Source organism: Carassius auratus, chromosome 37 (genome assembly GCF_003368295.1).
Source record: "Carassius auratus strain Wakin chromosome 37, ASM336829v1, whole genome shotgun sequence".
NCBI classification, from domain to species: Eukaryota; Metazoa; Chordata; class Actinopteri; order Cypriniformes; family Cyprinidae; genus Carassius; species Carassius auratus.
Genome location: NC_039279.1, coordinates 15,087,689 through 15,104,702, shown reverse-complemented (window position 1 = coordinate 15,104,702; position 17,014 = coordinate 15,087,689). Strand labels below are relative to the sequence as shown.

At 36.3% G+C, this 17,014-nt stretch overlaps 1 protein-coding gene across 1 annotated transcript; it reads right to left on the bottom strand.

The window, feature by feature from the left end:
• Window positions 1-147: 147 nt before the first annotated feature.
• On the bottom strand, window positions 148-9,556 carry fam13c (family with sequence similarity 13 member C). The gene is made up of 10 exons (XM_026223084.1): window positions 9,072-9,556; window positions 6,054-6,246; window positions 4,852-4,993; window positions 4,548-4,629; window positions 3,061-3,257; window positions 2,868-2,951; window positions 2,657-2,752; window positions 2,339-2,523; window positions 662-763; window positions 148-305 (listed from the first exon to the last, which is right to left on the bottom strand). Exons 1-10 carry the CDS (start codon window positions 9,238-9,240, stop codon window positions 191-193), a joined length of 1,365 nt encoding a protein of 454 aa, XP_026078869.1. The 5' UTR covers window positions 9,241-9,556; the 3' UTR covers window positions 148-190.
• Window positions 9,557-17,014: the final 7,458 nt, after the last annotated feature.

Sequence of the window (17,014 nt, the reverse complement as noted above, 5' to 3'; positions counted from 1 at the left end):
GAGATAGTAGCCACCGAAAGGCTTTGATCGGTTCGGCCCAACCCATTGAGTCTAGGACTTCCAATGTGGTCAGAAATGATATTAAAGTGCATTTAGCATCATAATGGCACGATTATGTCAAATGTAAAAACACAATTTGGTCCAAACATTGGGTTCGATACTGAAAGGCAGAAAGAATTTTTCAGATATTCTAAGTGGTTTCCTGTTTGCTGAGCAACACTTCCAGTAAGCGTAATTTGGCTTTGAGACTCTTGTACTCCTGGTACACCTCAGCCATGGGGATTCGGTCATCTTTTTGTGCGGATCTTCATTATTTTGGTGGAAAGGGAAAGAAAAAAACAGATAACGCATGAAACGGATGACTCCACTACTGTTAAAACACACATTTAACCCTTGAGTTGCCTTACTGAAGCAGTTTTGTACATCAGTGGATAGCAGATAAGTGGAAATGTATTTTATTTAAAAAACGAAATCCATACATTGTGTATAAAAACACAGTTTTTTTTCTCCTTGTGGTATTACTTTGTATATTATTGATTAGATGTGCATTATGTTAACTATTTTGATCGTTAATTTCCTTTTTCCTTCCTGTCCATGTTCAAAACGACAGAAGTAACAAAATACCATTAAAATATGTTACTGTAACGCATCTGTGTTTTACCTTCCCATCTGTCTGAAGAACTGCTCTTCAAACTCTCTGATGGCTTTACGTCGTCTCTTCTTCTCGGCTCGAGTCTCACGCAAACACTCCAGCAACTCAGACCTGCAATTAGACAGTTTGCAAAACACAGTTTCTAAAAATGAATATCTCACCCTGCAATTTATCACTAGGAAACATTTGCACACCCATGTCATCGCAAATCAGTAAGGTTTTCTTTTTGACACAACAGAATATATATATATTGCAGGATGTCCAGAGGTCTCTATCAGAGGGTTGCCAAATCTGCGGTTTTCCTGAAGATTTTTAACCTTTTAGTGTTCCTGTAGCTCAAGTGGTAGAGAACTGAGTTAGCAAGCGCAAGGTTGGGGGTTCAAATCCCAGGGAACAAATGTTAGGAGAAAATTGTTAGCGTGAATGCAATGTAAGTCGCTTTGGATAAAAGTGTCTGCTAAATGCATACATTTAATTTAAATTTAAACTGTTGCCACTGGTTTAAGGTTTGACATTTTTTTTAGACTATGCATATTTGATCGAAATGCTTCCAATAAAATATTTTAGGCTACCAATTTTGAATTCTATCAATGATAAAACTGTGCTAGAAGATGAGACGCTGTAAGGAGATTTTTGTAAGAGAAAGGTACTGGAAGGGGGCCTATGTGAGGATGTTTCTATGGTAACTGCCAGGTCACTCCAAAAACGATTCTAGGAGAGTCAACAGAAAAGTCTATGGAAGCTTTCAATCTTAAAGTAAAATGTTTTAATGTACAAAAATTACAATGTTCATTTTTTAACCACTATACAGTAATTTTCAAGCTGAAATTGTTTTGCATTATTAAGTTATATATGTTATATATACATTATCAAGTTTTATGCATAAAGGTGCTGTTTGGTTTTAAAGTGACTCTTTTTTTTAACCAGTGACTATAAAATATGTATTTTAAAAATGTAGTCATCTGGCAACCCTACTCTACCATGCAACAAAAACAAATGGGAAATAGAGCTGTTATAAAGTATCATAAAAGTGGTTAATATAACTTGACTTTGTCATTTACATTCCAAGGCTTTTGAAAACATGCAATAGCTTTGTGCTAAACAGAAAAAATTCAAATATGCTTTGCTTTAGTTCTCAAATCTCTCTTTTGCACAATCAATTCAAATGTCACATTTCAAACATATTTGAAATGACTGTGAATAACGACTTAAATTGAAAACAAAATTGAAATATTGAACACTAATCATATTCCATAATAGCCAATGATGGAAAACAGGACATTAGACATTCTGCTAAAATCCTCCTTTTGTTTCTTCATACCTTTGGAACAATTATCTGTCATTATTTTAAAAATACTCAATCATTATTATTCACAATTCAGTTTGGGGGCCGATTCTGACTATTAACTATGACTCTTGCCTGAATGAACTCCTGATTTGCTGCTTATTAATAGTAGTTGTTAAGTTTAGGTATGGGGGTGGATTAAGGGATGTAATATACGCTCAAGCAGAATAAGACACTAATACTGTATGTGCTTTATAAGTACTAATGAACAGCCAATACGCTAATAATATGTATGATACCAAGCAATTACTTAATGGTGAGGACTGGCCCCTGAACTAAAGTGTAACCTTTTTATTTTTTGAATTGCATGTGATGTTCCACAGTGACTAAGCTTTGAGTACCTGGAGGCCTCGTGGAGGTTGGACATGGTTATGACCGATTGTCTCACTGTCTTGATCTCATCCAGCGGAGACACAAAGGCCGGGTCGCTGTCTCCCTCCTCCTCCCCACAGCCGCTCTTATCAGTGAGGTACATGGGTGGGGGGGTGTACCGGACGGAGTCATCATCTGAGCCTTCTTCTTCTTCCTGTGAGCCATTCAAAACAAACATATTGAATCTTACTCTAAAACAATAATGATAAATGTATATATGTATATATATATATATTTCAACCATTTGACTGGCAGTGTATTTGTACTGTATATACAATAACACTTACTATGGTTGTAATAGTGGGAGTCGCACACAAGAGATGTTTCACCATCTGGTATCTATCATAGAGAGGTTTCACCAAGTTTTTTTCTTGTTTGGTGCCCTATGGGGTTAATATCACATTCAAATAAACATTTGATCAAATATTAATGCTTTAATCCTAATCCGTATCTAATTAACTAGAACATTTCTGTGTTTAAATGTGAAAAACCTCTTACAGGGCGGCCGTGTAAGCTCTCAAAATACAGCAGACATTTTTGCAGAGTGATCTTCTCTAGGGCCATCTGTCTTTGGGTCATCTCCTGTGGACACAAGAGCGCGTGTTGAGTTAATCACCGCGAACCCTGGCCGCACAAACACATAATCAAATCCCTAGCTACCCGAACAGAATGAATCCGCAGATGGCCTCACCTTCATGTTGTCTGGGAGGCCGAGGGCCTGGCGTTTCTCCCGCAGTCGTTTCAGGACTGTGTCCACCGTCTCCTCCAGAGCGGGCTTGTGCTGCTGCTCTGGCGCCTCCTGCTGGCCGGAACTGTACCTGCAAATATCTGTGGACTGGTTGTTCTCACGTTTCCGGGATTCCTCAAATGACAGTCTAAGCTTCAAATCTGGGGAAACGGGTGAACACGTTCATTAGTTTGATTCTGAAGTGAACTGTATTATAATAAATGGAGAGAATGACAGGAAGTGGAATTTATTGCATTCAAAGCAATTCAACGGTCACACAGTACAGGAATTTCACCAGTCCAACATTTGTTTCCATTTAGAATTTGGAGTAATAATATTACTTTTAGTTTCACTATTGATTAAATATATTTTTCTACATGAAATGCTGCTAAAATAGTAACACTCCATCCATATATATATATATATATATATATATATATATATATATATACAGTACAGACCAAAAGTACAGAAAAAAATATATATAATATTGTGATATATTATTACAATTTAAAACAATTGTTTTGAAATGTATTATACTTTATCATTTATTTCTGTGATGCAAAGCTGAATTTTTAGGATCATTATCACATGATCCTTTAGAAATCACTCTAATATGATGATTCATTATCAAAGTTGGAAACAGTTCTGCTGCTTAATATTTTTTCAGAACATGTGATACTTTTTTAGGATACTTTGATGAATAAAAAGTAAAAAAAAAAAAAAAAGCTATGTTTTTAAAATCTTTTTATTTTGAATAAATGTAGTTCTTTTTAACCTTTTATTCATCAAATATATTAGACAGCAGAACTGTTTCCAACACTCATAATAAATCAGAATATTAGAATGATTTCTAAATGATCATGTGATAGACTGGATGTTACATGTGACACTGAAGGCTGGAGTAATGATGCTGAAATTTCAGCTTTGCATAACAGGAATAAATAATAATAAAAAATATATATTTTAAGTTGTAATAATATTTCACAATGTTACAGTTTTTTCTGTATTTTTGATCAAATAAATGCATGATGAGCAGAAGAAACTTCTTTCAAAAACATTAAAAATAGTAATGTTTCCAAACTTTTGGTCTGTACTGTATGTGTGTGTGTGTGTGTGTGTGTGTGTGTGTGTGATGTCTTATTTAGAAATAACATTTAACATTATTAACGTTATAATAATAATAATAATAATTATTATTATTATTATTATTATTATTATTATTATTTTACTAATACTGAAAAAAAGAAAAAATTAATCTACTGATTGTGTATTAATGTTTGACTTTGTTTTCAAGATAGGGAAAATCAGGACATAGGTTCACAAACACTAAATAAAATGCATAAGAATGTCCCAAGAGCCATGGAGCAAATAATCATATAAAATTGTTTTAAACAATAAAATAGGATAATGAATAACTTTAAGTTTTTTTTGTTTTTTTTTTATCTTACCTTTGAGCTGTTTGCGAGAACTGGCTAGTTCACTCATGAGCTTGAACATCTCTGGATTGGCTGATTTATCATTATGTGATGGCTGTGGGTGAGAACAGACACAAACTCAATTCAGGAGCTATGAATTCTTATCTGGAATCATAATTAGCACATTCTCCTGGTCATATACTGTATCATGACACGAAATCACACAGCACAGTAGTACTATACTTCTCCAGTAGAGTGCACTAAACAATAAGGTTGAATGTTGAACTGAATCTCGAATTGTCCATGATATATATCCTGCATTTTTTATTATTCTGACCTTATACTTCATTTCTTGCTCAAAGCGCTCCTCAAACTTGCGTATTTTCCTCTTGAGTGTTTGGATGTGTTTGGTGAGGAGTGGGATGGAAGAAGCTTCCTTGGCGTCTCCTGAAACCTCTGTTCTAACAGCTCCACGAGCCCTAAATAGAAGAGAACATATATGAACACACTCATACAGTACAACAACAATGATCATAAAGACTAGGCTACATTAATCTGATTAATAAAACCAAAATGCAGGTTTGATAGTAATGCAGATTTTCTGTTGTGAAAAGAACTGTTTGAGAATTCTATAAAAATACAAGTATTTGTAGACTACAGTTCAAGCGCAAGGTTGTGGGTTCGATTCCCCGGGAACACATGATAGGTAAAAATGTATAGCCTGAATGCACAGTAAGTCGCTTTGGATAAAAGTGTCTGCTAAATGCATAAATTCAATTTTAATTTTTAATAATAAAAAAATACTGTCACTTTTGATCAATTTAATAATTAATGCTGAATAAAAATAATGTATGTATATATATCATATGTATCATCCTGTGGTTTTTGTTTTTTTGTTTTTACACAAAATCAGTTAAACTCAAATTAATTTTCTAAGTAGCCATGCAATCCTGTCTGTCATCTCCAGTTTATTTTACTATATTTATTTACCCTAATATGGGTCTATTAGTACTACTAACTACTAGTGCAGACCTAGTGAGTCATAATCATAAAAAAAAGAAACACTGGGAAATAATTTTGGAAAAGTCATTGTCTATTTTCCATCACACACACACACACACACACACACACACAGTATAGGCTGTCACAGATGTCTGTTTCCATCACTACAGCATTAGTCAGCAGGAAACTCTTGTTAATAATGAGAAATGGAAATCAGGTTAAAAAAGTGGGTCACTGTGTTACTAGTTACAGATTCTGATTCTGTGACTTGCTCTCCAGGAAAGGAGAAAGCAGGTATATGGACTGAACAGGCCAACCAAAAGAGCTGTGTGTGTGTGTGTGTGTGAATGGTTCAGGTATACCCTATGTTAGGGGGACAAAAACATTTTTGGCACCCATATTTTTTGAAAATAGGTTTAGTAGTAAGGTTAGAGTAAGCGGATAGAAAATTCAGATTGCACCGTAAAAGAAAATCATTATGTCTATGGAATGTCCCCATAAATCTTGGAAACCCAATATATGTGTGTGTGCTCGTACATGATGAGATGCTGTGCGCAGGGTGGAGACGGGGCAGATTCAGGGTCTGTGTTGAAGCGTTGGCTCTGGCTGAGGCTGGAGCAGCGTGGGGAGGGCAGGGGGCTGTTGTCGTCCGTGATGTGCTGGATGAGTCGACTGGGCCCCGGGCTCTGCTGGAGATCACTGCTACAGTCACCCTCTGCCAGCCTACAGTCTGAACACACACACACACACACAGAGATCAGAGTCCTGCGCTGGGATGAAAGCAGTTGCTAACCTTCAGATTATAATTCAAACCCAGCACTTCATCTGGAAAAGACATAAGATCTTCTCACAGTTGCCTGATATCCAATCCGACCCATTTCAAATACTAGACTAGTAAAACAAGTCAAATTATCTGAAGGCAATGTGAGTGGTGCATGCTGTGCAAAAACTGCTAGCATGATTCCAGAGTATTGTGTGAGATTGCTTAACTGTTCCCGTGGCTCAAGTGGTAAAGCATTGCATAAACAGTGTAAGGTTGTGGGTTCAATTCCCAGGGAACATGCAAGTTCCTTTGGATAAAAGTGTCTTCTAAATGCATTAATTTAATAAAATTTTAATGTAATGTGTTATTTGGTGAGTGATTGCCAGATAGTTTATATGCTATGGACTGTCGCTCAGGAGTTGCTATGCAGGTGAATATTAGTTTTGAGTGATATTGTGTTGCTTTGCAGTTTCAAAGGTGTGCTAGGGAGTTGCTTTGTGCTTAGTAATGTCTTCTGATTGGAATGTTTTGCTGTGGATTTGCTACTGTAGGTTGTTGTGGGTGGTTGCCAGGAAGTTTATAACTTGTTGCTAAGATGTTCTGAGTGGTTGTTATTGTGTTTCTGTGTGATTTCAACTGTGTTTTGGGGTGCTAGGGGGTTGAAATGCAGTTGCTAATGTTATTTCTATGTCACTTTGCAGTTGCTGGGATGTTGTGGGTGGTTGCCAGGGTGTTTATATTTTATGCAGTTGCCAAGATGTTCTGAATGGGTTGTTACAGTGTTGCTATGCAGTGTTGCTATGTATGTGTTACGGGCTGTTGCCAGGGTGTTGCTGTGTGGTTGCTTAAGTGTCCTGAGGGGTTGTTAATGCATTCATATAATGTTTCTAAGGTGTGCTTCAGTCAGCTCTCTAATTCACTAGTAAGTACACTACCAAGCCAGTGAGCCATTCCTTAGGCTGATTCAATGTTAATATCAATGAACTGTTTCTAGTGCTCTGAAATGTTTGTTCCTTAGAAATGACCATAATAACCAGATAAATGAGTGACAATAGACTGGCCTTGCTAGCGAATTTGTTTCTGCAATATACTGACACAAAAACCCTATGATATTCAGCTTTTTTAGATAAAGCTTGAGGCTCTACTGTATATGACTTTCAACCTCTTTTTACAGTAGTTGTCTACAATGAGAAAATTATCAATCTGATTGGTTAGAAATGTAATAGTACATCTGTCCTCAACAAGATGCATGATTTGAGGTATCATTTCATAGCATGAAAGTTTAAAACTTACCATTAGGGGATTGTTCACTACAGTAATAGTGAAGCTTGTCTAGGCAAACACCACTAATAATGTATAAAATGCCAACGACAAAATTATCAACCCTAGTATATAGGATAAACTAACTTTGTAAAAAGAGAAAAATATGAGATCATTTAATAACATTTTGGGGATATGACATTTCAATGACTTAAAACAATAAAGTTTTGGTGCATGATTAATAAAGCAAATTCAACGTTCAAACTGACTCAAGCAAACTTCATCATGCCACACTTTTCAAAAAAGAACAATAGCAGACACAAATGAAAGCAAAGATGCAAAGAGACAGCGGAAATGAACAGCGTGAACAAATGACAAAATGCTGAGCTTCACACACACACACACACACACCTGAGTCACTCTCTGACCCACTGAAGACAATGAAAACACTGAGGCATACAGTGATTGTGAACCAAAAAAAATTAATTAATTAATTAAAGAACAGTGGCTTCAGTAGTTCAGTTAAGCTTAAGTATGTACACTTTATTAACATATTAACATATTATATTGATCAAATGTGACAAGCAAAGAAATTTCTAATGTTACAAAAGATTTATATTTCAAATAAATGCTGTTACTTTCTATTCCCCAAAGAATCGTGAAAAAAAGAAAAGAAAACTGTTTCAGCAAAAACTGAAGACTGAGCTATCGATGCTGAAAACTTAGTTTTGCATCACAGGAATAAATAACATTTTGAAATATACTCAAATATAAAACAGTTCTTTTAAATTCTAATAATATTTCACACTATTACTGTTTTACTGTATTTTTTATTAAATTAATGCAGTCTAGATAAGCATAAGTAACTTCTTTTTTTCTTTTACTGTTCTTTTTGAACAGTAGTCACTTTATTAGATGACATTGCATACTTAAGAACATTATTGTATGGTTGTAAAAATCACTTGAACGTGTGAGGGTACTCTGCAAGGACACCTGTGTGAACCTGAGAACTGACTTCATACAGCTGCTAAAAATCACCAGCTGATTACCAGAAGAGTGAAGTTAGCTCTAAAAAAAGAGAGAGAGAGAGAGAGAGAGAGAATAATGCTCCAGTATTATTCTTTTAGACTTTAGGGCAGAGAAAAAGGTATGTCGTGAAAAGATGTATGTAAGAGGTAGTGCATAAAGCATCTCGCCAAACTGTGGGATGGATACGTGTGCTTGTGAGTTGAAGTCGTGCTGTGAGGAGGTGCCTGCGATCTCACTGCCTGCGTTATTAATAGATGCCAGTGTGAAGTGGCTCGGGCGATTGACGCACATGTGCCCAAAAAACAAGAGCCATCTTCTTTACAAAACCCATAAACAAGTAAACCCATCCCTCCCATCAGTCGTATTGCTCGGTCAGTGGGTTTTCATATCAGCAGACCACATTCATTCATTCATTCATTCATCCATGCAACGTAGCAGCCCACAATTCAGTTTGACCATCAGGCACTCACATGCTGCCCATAAAGCACTGCTGGCTCTCTTACCTGGTGTGCTGCGCTCTTCCCCAACACCATTGCATGAAGGAATCGGGATTTCATCTTTGAATCCCAGGCTAGGTGGACTGTCTTCGGGAGATGTGTCTGAAGAAGGGCTGGTGTCTCCCTCCAGAGCCTGGAGCTTCAGCAGAGAGCCCTGCAGGCAGAAGCAGAACATGCCAGCTTCAGCTTTCGGAGCGTAAGAGGAAGGTCGTTCTGCACGCGTCGAGCGGAGAAGAAGGATGCCACTGCAGTCTCACACGCCCCTCTGCTCTGCCTCCATTAGCCCTGCTCACGATACACGCGGGTGTGTGTCCGAGGGTGTGTGTACGTGCACGAGTGAGGCTTGTAATCACGTCCCTCTCTGCTGCAGTTCTTTATCTGGCATGGATTATTCATGCCACTCTTTTAGTAGCGAAGAAGGAGCACAAGAGAGAGAGAGAGAGAGAGAAAAGAAGGGGGGTGTTCTGGCGTCAGCAAGCCCCTTAGCAGACTGGCTGAAGCTGGTTCCTCTGATAGGAGAACAGGTGTGGTTGGAGGGAGAGGGGCGGCGAGTGCATACAGACGGATGCGTGGGATACGTGGAGGAGGGAGGCGAGGGGGGGGTGCTCTCAGATTCAGCTTAGCGGTTATGAAGGCTTTTCCCGCATCTGGAGGTGTGTGTGTGGGGTGTTGGTGTTGGGGTGGGTGGGGGGGGTTCTCAGCGAGAGTACTGACATCATGGCCCCTCCCAGCATCCATTCATAAAATAGAAAACGCAGCTGCAAGCAGCAGAATCATGCAGCTCCGTGATGTTACGGATGCATCTACACATGTATACTGATGTTATGTTTGTCAGAGGTATTGATATGCAAGGCCATTTTTATCTTTTTGAGGACAGATTTAGCTTAATGTATAACACTGTGCCCATTAACACTCTTAAGGTTCATTAGAAGATCCAATTTGGGTTCTGTAAAGAACCCTTTAATGAACAGTTCTTAAGATTCCATGACTGTTAAAGTCACTTCATGGAACCACAGAGACCAGCGGAGAATCTTTATTTATATGGAATAAAATGAATACTAATACTACTACATCTACTACTAATAATAATAATAATAATAAGAGTAGCCTATAGGGGAAAATTGTTCACCGTTCACTGAAAGGTTCATGGGAGAACCCAAAATGGTTTTTCTATTCCATCGCTGCATAAACACCTTTTCGGAACCATTATTTTCAATATAGAAGTGTGGTCAAACTCCATGATTAGATCCTATGAAATAGATTTTAATCCTCACATTTGAAATATCTGGGGCATATTTGCCCTGAGCGCTCCCATCTTTCAGCTCTCGTCTTTCCTCATCTCACAGTTCATCTGTCAGTATCGTGTGCTCACTGTAAATGCAAGTCTGTGGGTTGAGACATCGATGCACTGCTCCTCTCACAGAGGATGAGTCATTCCTCTCTCTTGCCCTCCCCTTTCCTCTCCTCCATCTATCTTTTCCCTGCTCGTGCCCTCTTTTCCGGGGGGAATAGATTGCGTGGTTGTGTGGAAAGGGTAACGCCCCCTTAAGCACCACTGACGCTCAAACTGACAGTGTTGGTGTGTGTGTTTGAGAAAGAAGGACTTATGTAAAGATCAAGCATGATGATATCACGCACTGACCAATAAAAATATCTCAATCAAAAGAACAATGTCGCTGCAATGCTATCAGACATCTAAATGGACATCACTGACGTAAGCTGGTGTTTTACCTGAGCATCCTAATACAGCCCAACAAGCAGCAATTTTTTCAGTGTCCTTTTTTTATCATTCCTTTTTTCCATAGAAATTCAACAATAAAGAGTTTAATAAAACAAAGCCTTTAATCATACCAAAAAATTTATAACTCTAATTTCAGAAAATACTGGAAAATCTGACGAAGAATGTATACAGTATATTGCTAACATAAAGGTGTCAACTGTTTAAAGTGCTATTTTTAATCAAATATATATTACGTAATATAGTTATTAATGAAATTAATCAAAACTAATGATTTATATGAATAAAGAAACCTGAGGACAATTTAATATATACATTATTCTATCAGACGAGTAGAGTATTGGAAGATCAAGGAAAAATGTACCTCAAAATGTGCTCAATATTAGTATTGTGATTTTGCAGTTGTAATATAAAATTATATATATATATATATATATATATATATATATATATATATATATATATATATATATATATATATATATATATATATATATATATATATATATATATATATATAATTATTATTTTTAAGTATTTTATCTATTTTAATTTACAGTTACAATATAAATATTTATTATTTTGTTCTCTAATCTATTTTTATTTAATAATAAATAATATAAATAATTTAATACAATTATTTATGTGTATATTTACTATAAATATCAATATCATTTTATAGCTATATTGATAACCACTTTTTTTTTTTTTTTTTTTTTTGCCAAACTGTGCAGACTACAATAAGCACATCAAATTCTGGATTTTTATTTTATTTATTTTTTTATGGCATTTTAATCTCAATTATTACTTACAGTTTTATAGTTTCCTTACATTTTAAAGTTTCTGTGCAGCGATTCTGTGATTGGTGGATCTCTCTTCAAGATTATGGATAGTGTAGATAATCAAAAGATATCTGACAATTTAACAGGATATAGTTATTAAATGTTGTATTCACATTGAAACTATATTACTATAAATATATTATTGCTAAGGGGAGAATATGAGTTGTGCCTCTTATACAATGTGATTTATATGAAACCTGACTAATGTCTGACTGTGTGTGTGTGTGTGTGTGTGTGTGTGTGTGTGTGTGTGTGTGTGTGTGTGTCCAGGGTTTGATTTTGTCCGTGGCGTCAGTGGTGACCTGATGGTGTTCCTTGCCATTTGTCATGTAAACTCAGAATGACATCACAGGAGAGTGGGCTGTCTAGATGTTTCTCTGTGAGCACAACAGGAACAACACTCATGGACCATTCACTGGACTAAAAGCATTGACAGATGCCCACAACCTATGAGCCATTATATAAATGAATCGTTGTACCTCTGCATATGACTGTGGTACAAGGAATTCATAAAAGAGGTGATAAGGTTTAGATGGGGGTGTATTTGTAACCTGCACTGAAATATGTTTCCGCCATCACCACATCTTTCAATATTGGCAGCTGACCATATTCTTTATGACTGAAACTTTATGCAACATTTTGAATGTGTCTTCAAAATAAATAAAACTTTATGCATTCTTAATATATTACTGTTCATTGTCACTTAGCATTTAAAAAAAAAAAAAAAAAAAAACGGACAAAACAGCCTAAGATTTCAGCACTGAAAAAAAATATACTGGTCATTCTTCTCAAGCAATCACAATGAATGAGAACTTTAAACTGTAGAAGGGCCACAAAAACAACACAAGTATCATTAAAGTATTTCATATGACTTGTGTGCATTCCATGTATTCAGAGTCTTATGATAATTCTGGTGACATGATATTTAAGTCATTATTCACTGATAAATTAAGTGAGTTGCTGTTGGGCTTGCATTCACATGCCGGTCCTGTCGATGCCACATGGAATATTTCCTAAGAACTAATTTGGCCTTCTGTTCTGAAAAGGAGAGTAAGGAAGAAACAAGGGAATCGAGGTGGAGCTCGACGTAGACTAAAGAGGGCTCAAAGGTTTACTGCCTGGAATTTTTTTTTTGGGAATGTATGCTCGCTTTGCCATAAATTGGATGAATTACAAGCCGATGTGAGTTCCATGCATCAATACAGAAGCAGGCAAACATGGTTGGATGATTCAGATAGCACTTTATGGGTCTGTCAGGACAGAGACAGAGATACAACAGGGAAAGAATGCGGAAGAGGTGTGTGTTTATATTAAGGAAAGTTGGTGTAATACAGCAATAGTACGACATAAGATTTATAATTCAGATTTTAAAGTCACGAGTGCCTTCAGATGCCCTGGATAAACTGGATTATATATCTCTAGGTGCATCTAAATTAGATGTTTTTAACCATTTTATTATGGATAAATATCTAAAGGGCTATTACGAGTATGTTACATGCACTGAGAAAGTTTTGGATCGATGTTCTGTCCTGATTTCAGGAGCTTACATGTCCTTGGCACTACCTCCTCTTGGTCCATCTGATCTTAATCTAATCTTGCTGTCTTCTGAGTACATTGCTGTTGGAAAGCAAGTGAAGAGAGAGGTACGATTTGTACCTATCAAAAAAAGTATCAAAAACTAAAGAGATGATCACCAATTTTAGTGAGAAAACACTTGCACTTCAACAGGTGGTCATTGATGACACACAGGTGGATGGGGAATAGAAGGAACAGAAGTATTTAGCAATGATTATTGAGAACAGGTTGAAGTTTATCAAAATATGGATGCAATTCTCAAAACGTCACACCAGAGATTGTTACACAGGTCTTTTTATAATGCATTTGTTAAAAGTATAAGGTTTTTGACAACAGACGAAATGCAATATAACCCATTGGACTAGTGTAATGACATTTTTTTCTGTTTCTTTTTGTCAGTTTAATCTTTGACAGCCCTAGTTCTCATTCACTTATCAACATAAGAATATCTACCTTTCGTGTGATACAGGTTTTGAATGACATTAGGGGGAGTAAATCAATTGTCATCTTTAGCTGAGTGTATGCTTGAAGAGATTAAGATTACATTTGAAGGAAATTAAAATAATAGCTTTATGACATTTAAAGTTAAGATATGCATAGATGATGTGCTGTTTTAGATGGTGTTTTACCTCGGGCGTTTCAGGTTGGTCTTCCTCCGTCAGTACGAATGTGAATCTACAGGATGAGAGAAGGTAAGTGGGTAGTAGCAGGTCTGAGACACATAATATAACCTGTATTATATTTTCTTCGTTTTACTATCAATTATATTTTCATGTGGCTGTGAAAAGCTTTTGACTTGATACATTCATCTTTCTTTCAGCACTGGTATGTTGAGTCTTACCTTATATTAGGTGAGGTAACACAGAACCGGTTCCTGCGATCAACACGCACAGCTCCCACAATCCCGTGCAAACCTGGATCTCTCTCTTCACACACAGCCTCCATTTCCCACAAACAAACAAAAAAACTGGACAGAGAGATATAATCAGATCAGAGGATGTCCATTATATTTTTGAGGAGGTTTCATTTGAACTGATGTTAAAATTCATAGCCGTCATCAATTGTCTAAAGACATATTTTCATAATCTCCAAGAAGCACAACCACAAAAAGCAACACACTTTGAGATTCTGTGCAAGTGTAAGTGGATTCATGATCTGCCTGCCGATGTGGGAAAATCCCGCAGATTTCCTCGTTGGAATTCTCCTCACATCCCAGGACTCTCCCATGAGGACCGGAAAGGAATCACATCACAGTACATACTCCTGTCACATAAACCTCAGCACATGCACACACCTTAAAAGCACATCCACCCAAAAGATTGTGAATAATTCATGTAATTAATACTGTAAGTCTGCACAGAGTGAAGCTACTACAAACTAATTAACTTCACCAGGTCTATTGAAACACGATATTGAGGCATAGCTTCAATAATGCATCAAACACATGATTGCTTAGTGCTCTTGTATATTTGATTTTGTCACATGCTTTGTTTGGTGTTAGCAATGAAGAAAAATCATTAATGGGATCTGAATTGTTGCTCCTAGACGGCAATGAGATTAAACCAAGAGCAGGTTTCCCAACACTCAGATTTTGGTTTCCAAAGAATCAAAACAGTCGGAGATCTCAAAATGGACTCAAACATATCTCATGAGATTACTAATAAAGACCAAGTTATCCAAAAATGTTTTGATTGGGGGGGGGGGGTGCTATAGTTTCATGTCAGCTTTTACTTAATAAAAAAGTTGTTCATATTGTATACATTTAGCTTTTATGGACGATATAGTATGATATTCATATGGAGCTCATACTCATCGATGAGAAGGAAAAAACACCTACTTATTATTCAGATGCCCATACTGAGCAAAAGTATGCAATTTGGTGCAGTTGTTGATATTTATATGACCAAAAATTAAGATGGAATTCTGACGGCTTGTAATGAAAATTAATGACATTTTTGAATGAAATGAAACTATACAGCAGACTATATAAAACAACAACAACAAAATGCATATGAATATCAGTTGTCATTCTCTATCTCCCGATAATGCATCTTAATAAGAGGATATTTTAATGCATAGTTTTATATTTTAAGTTCTGTGGTTTTCATTGTAGGGAGCAAATCATACAATGCGATCCTACACAATGAGGACTGAGAGATGAAGAAATAAATGTTCTTCAATAACCTAATGCATCACATTTGATAACATGATAAAAAAAAAGGAAAAGTAAACCTTCATTCGTTCAGTCCAGTTCATCCTGAAACATTACTAACAAAATAAAATATTTTTACATTCACTTCATAAAAATCATATAAATTTCACAAAAAAAATAAATAAAATAAAATATCACGACTTTAAGGTGGGCATTTTTAGAAGTATACTAAAAGGCTGTTTTACTTGCATAAAACTATATAAACTATCAATCAGACAAACAGAAGGCATGCAATAGATTGTTTACAACATGTTGATACTTTACAGGTATTATTGTATATGTATTATTTAAATACATAGACATGCATTAAATATGATACAGTAGACTTATAGGGGTAAGACTCCTAAGCTAAGAAAGAGCAACCTCTGAGCAATTGGTTTTTCTTTTGGGAAAGGTCTTACCTCAGTGAAAGATGAATGATTTCAGCATCACTGGATTGATCACCTGGTGCTGTTGTTTGTGAAATCCCAACAGATTGCCTCAGAGCACTTTTATTTGCATGGTGCGGATGTCCCAGGCTCGACTTGGCGGGCAGTGAAAAATATCTACAAAAACTGGTCTTGATCAGTCCCAAACAGCCCGCATGTGTGTGTGTGTGTGTGTGAGAGAGAGAGAGAGAAAGGACAAGCTTGATATGGTGTGATGTGTTTGGACAGATCTGGTGCACTAGGACTCACGTGTAGAGATGGTGGTGACCCATGCCTACTGGCAGAATACTGCGGGACTGTCCTGACCAGGTCCTGTGGAACAGAAAGAAACGTGTGAGTGTGCGACCAGCCAAGCGAGAGGCTAAACTCTGAGAGCTCAAACAGTCAGGAAAAAACATCAGAAATGAACTTTTCAGGGATAATATTCTATTATAAAAATATAATATTATATAAAAAAGTTCTGAATTGCCACTAGATGGGGGATTTCATTAAGAATGAATTGTGCTTGCTGAGAGTGTTATTTATTTGCGGATACTATCTGCATGGTTTTAGCACAACTGAATCGATTTCCTGAAGAAAGAAGGCAAATCAGCACAAACATGCCTACTTTTTTGTTCTTGTTTAAAGCATAAAAAAACCCAGTTTAAGCTTGAAACACAGAGAAATAAAATATTGCAAGACATATTCTCTGAAAACAAGAGAATATCATTCAAAGTTGTGTATTATTTGTTTTTATGTTTTTGAAAGTCTGCTCATCAAGCAGTGCTTGAGTTTCAGTTGAAGTTAACTATGACACTGCATGTATTTGATCAGTAAAAAATACAGCAAAAACAGTAAAACATCTGTTTTCTCTTTTTTTCTACTTTAATATTCTTAAACAAGTCACAACTCTTTTGTCCCCAATATTTTAAATGAAGACCACATTTCTCAGTAACTTGGTTATTGATAAGAATCAAGGGTTGAATTATTGAAGATATGTACATTAAGGAAAGGGTGGGAGGTGTGAAGAAGAAGCTAAATCTGGTTTTAAAAAGCAGTGAAACAACATGGTGCCGTGCTGAACATGAAAATAACGTGAAAATAACCATCTGTTACTTTATTTCAAGTCAACAAGTCCAAATACCTTGACATTAAATATACAGAGACTAAGAGTC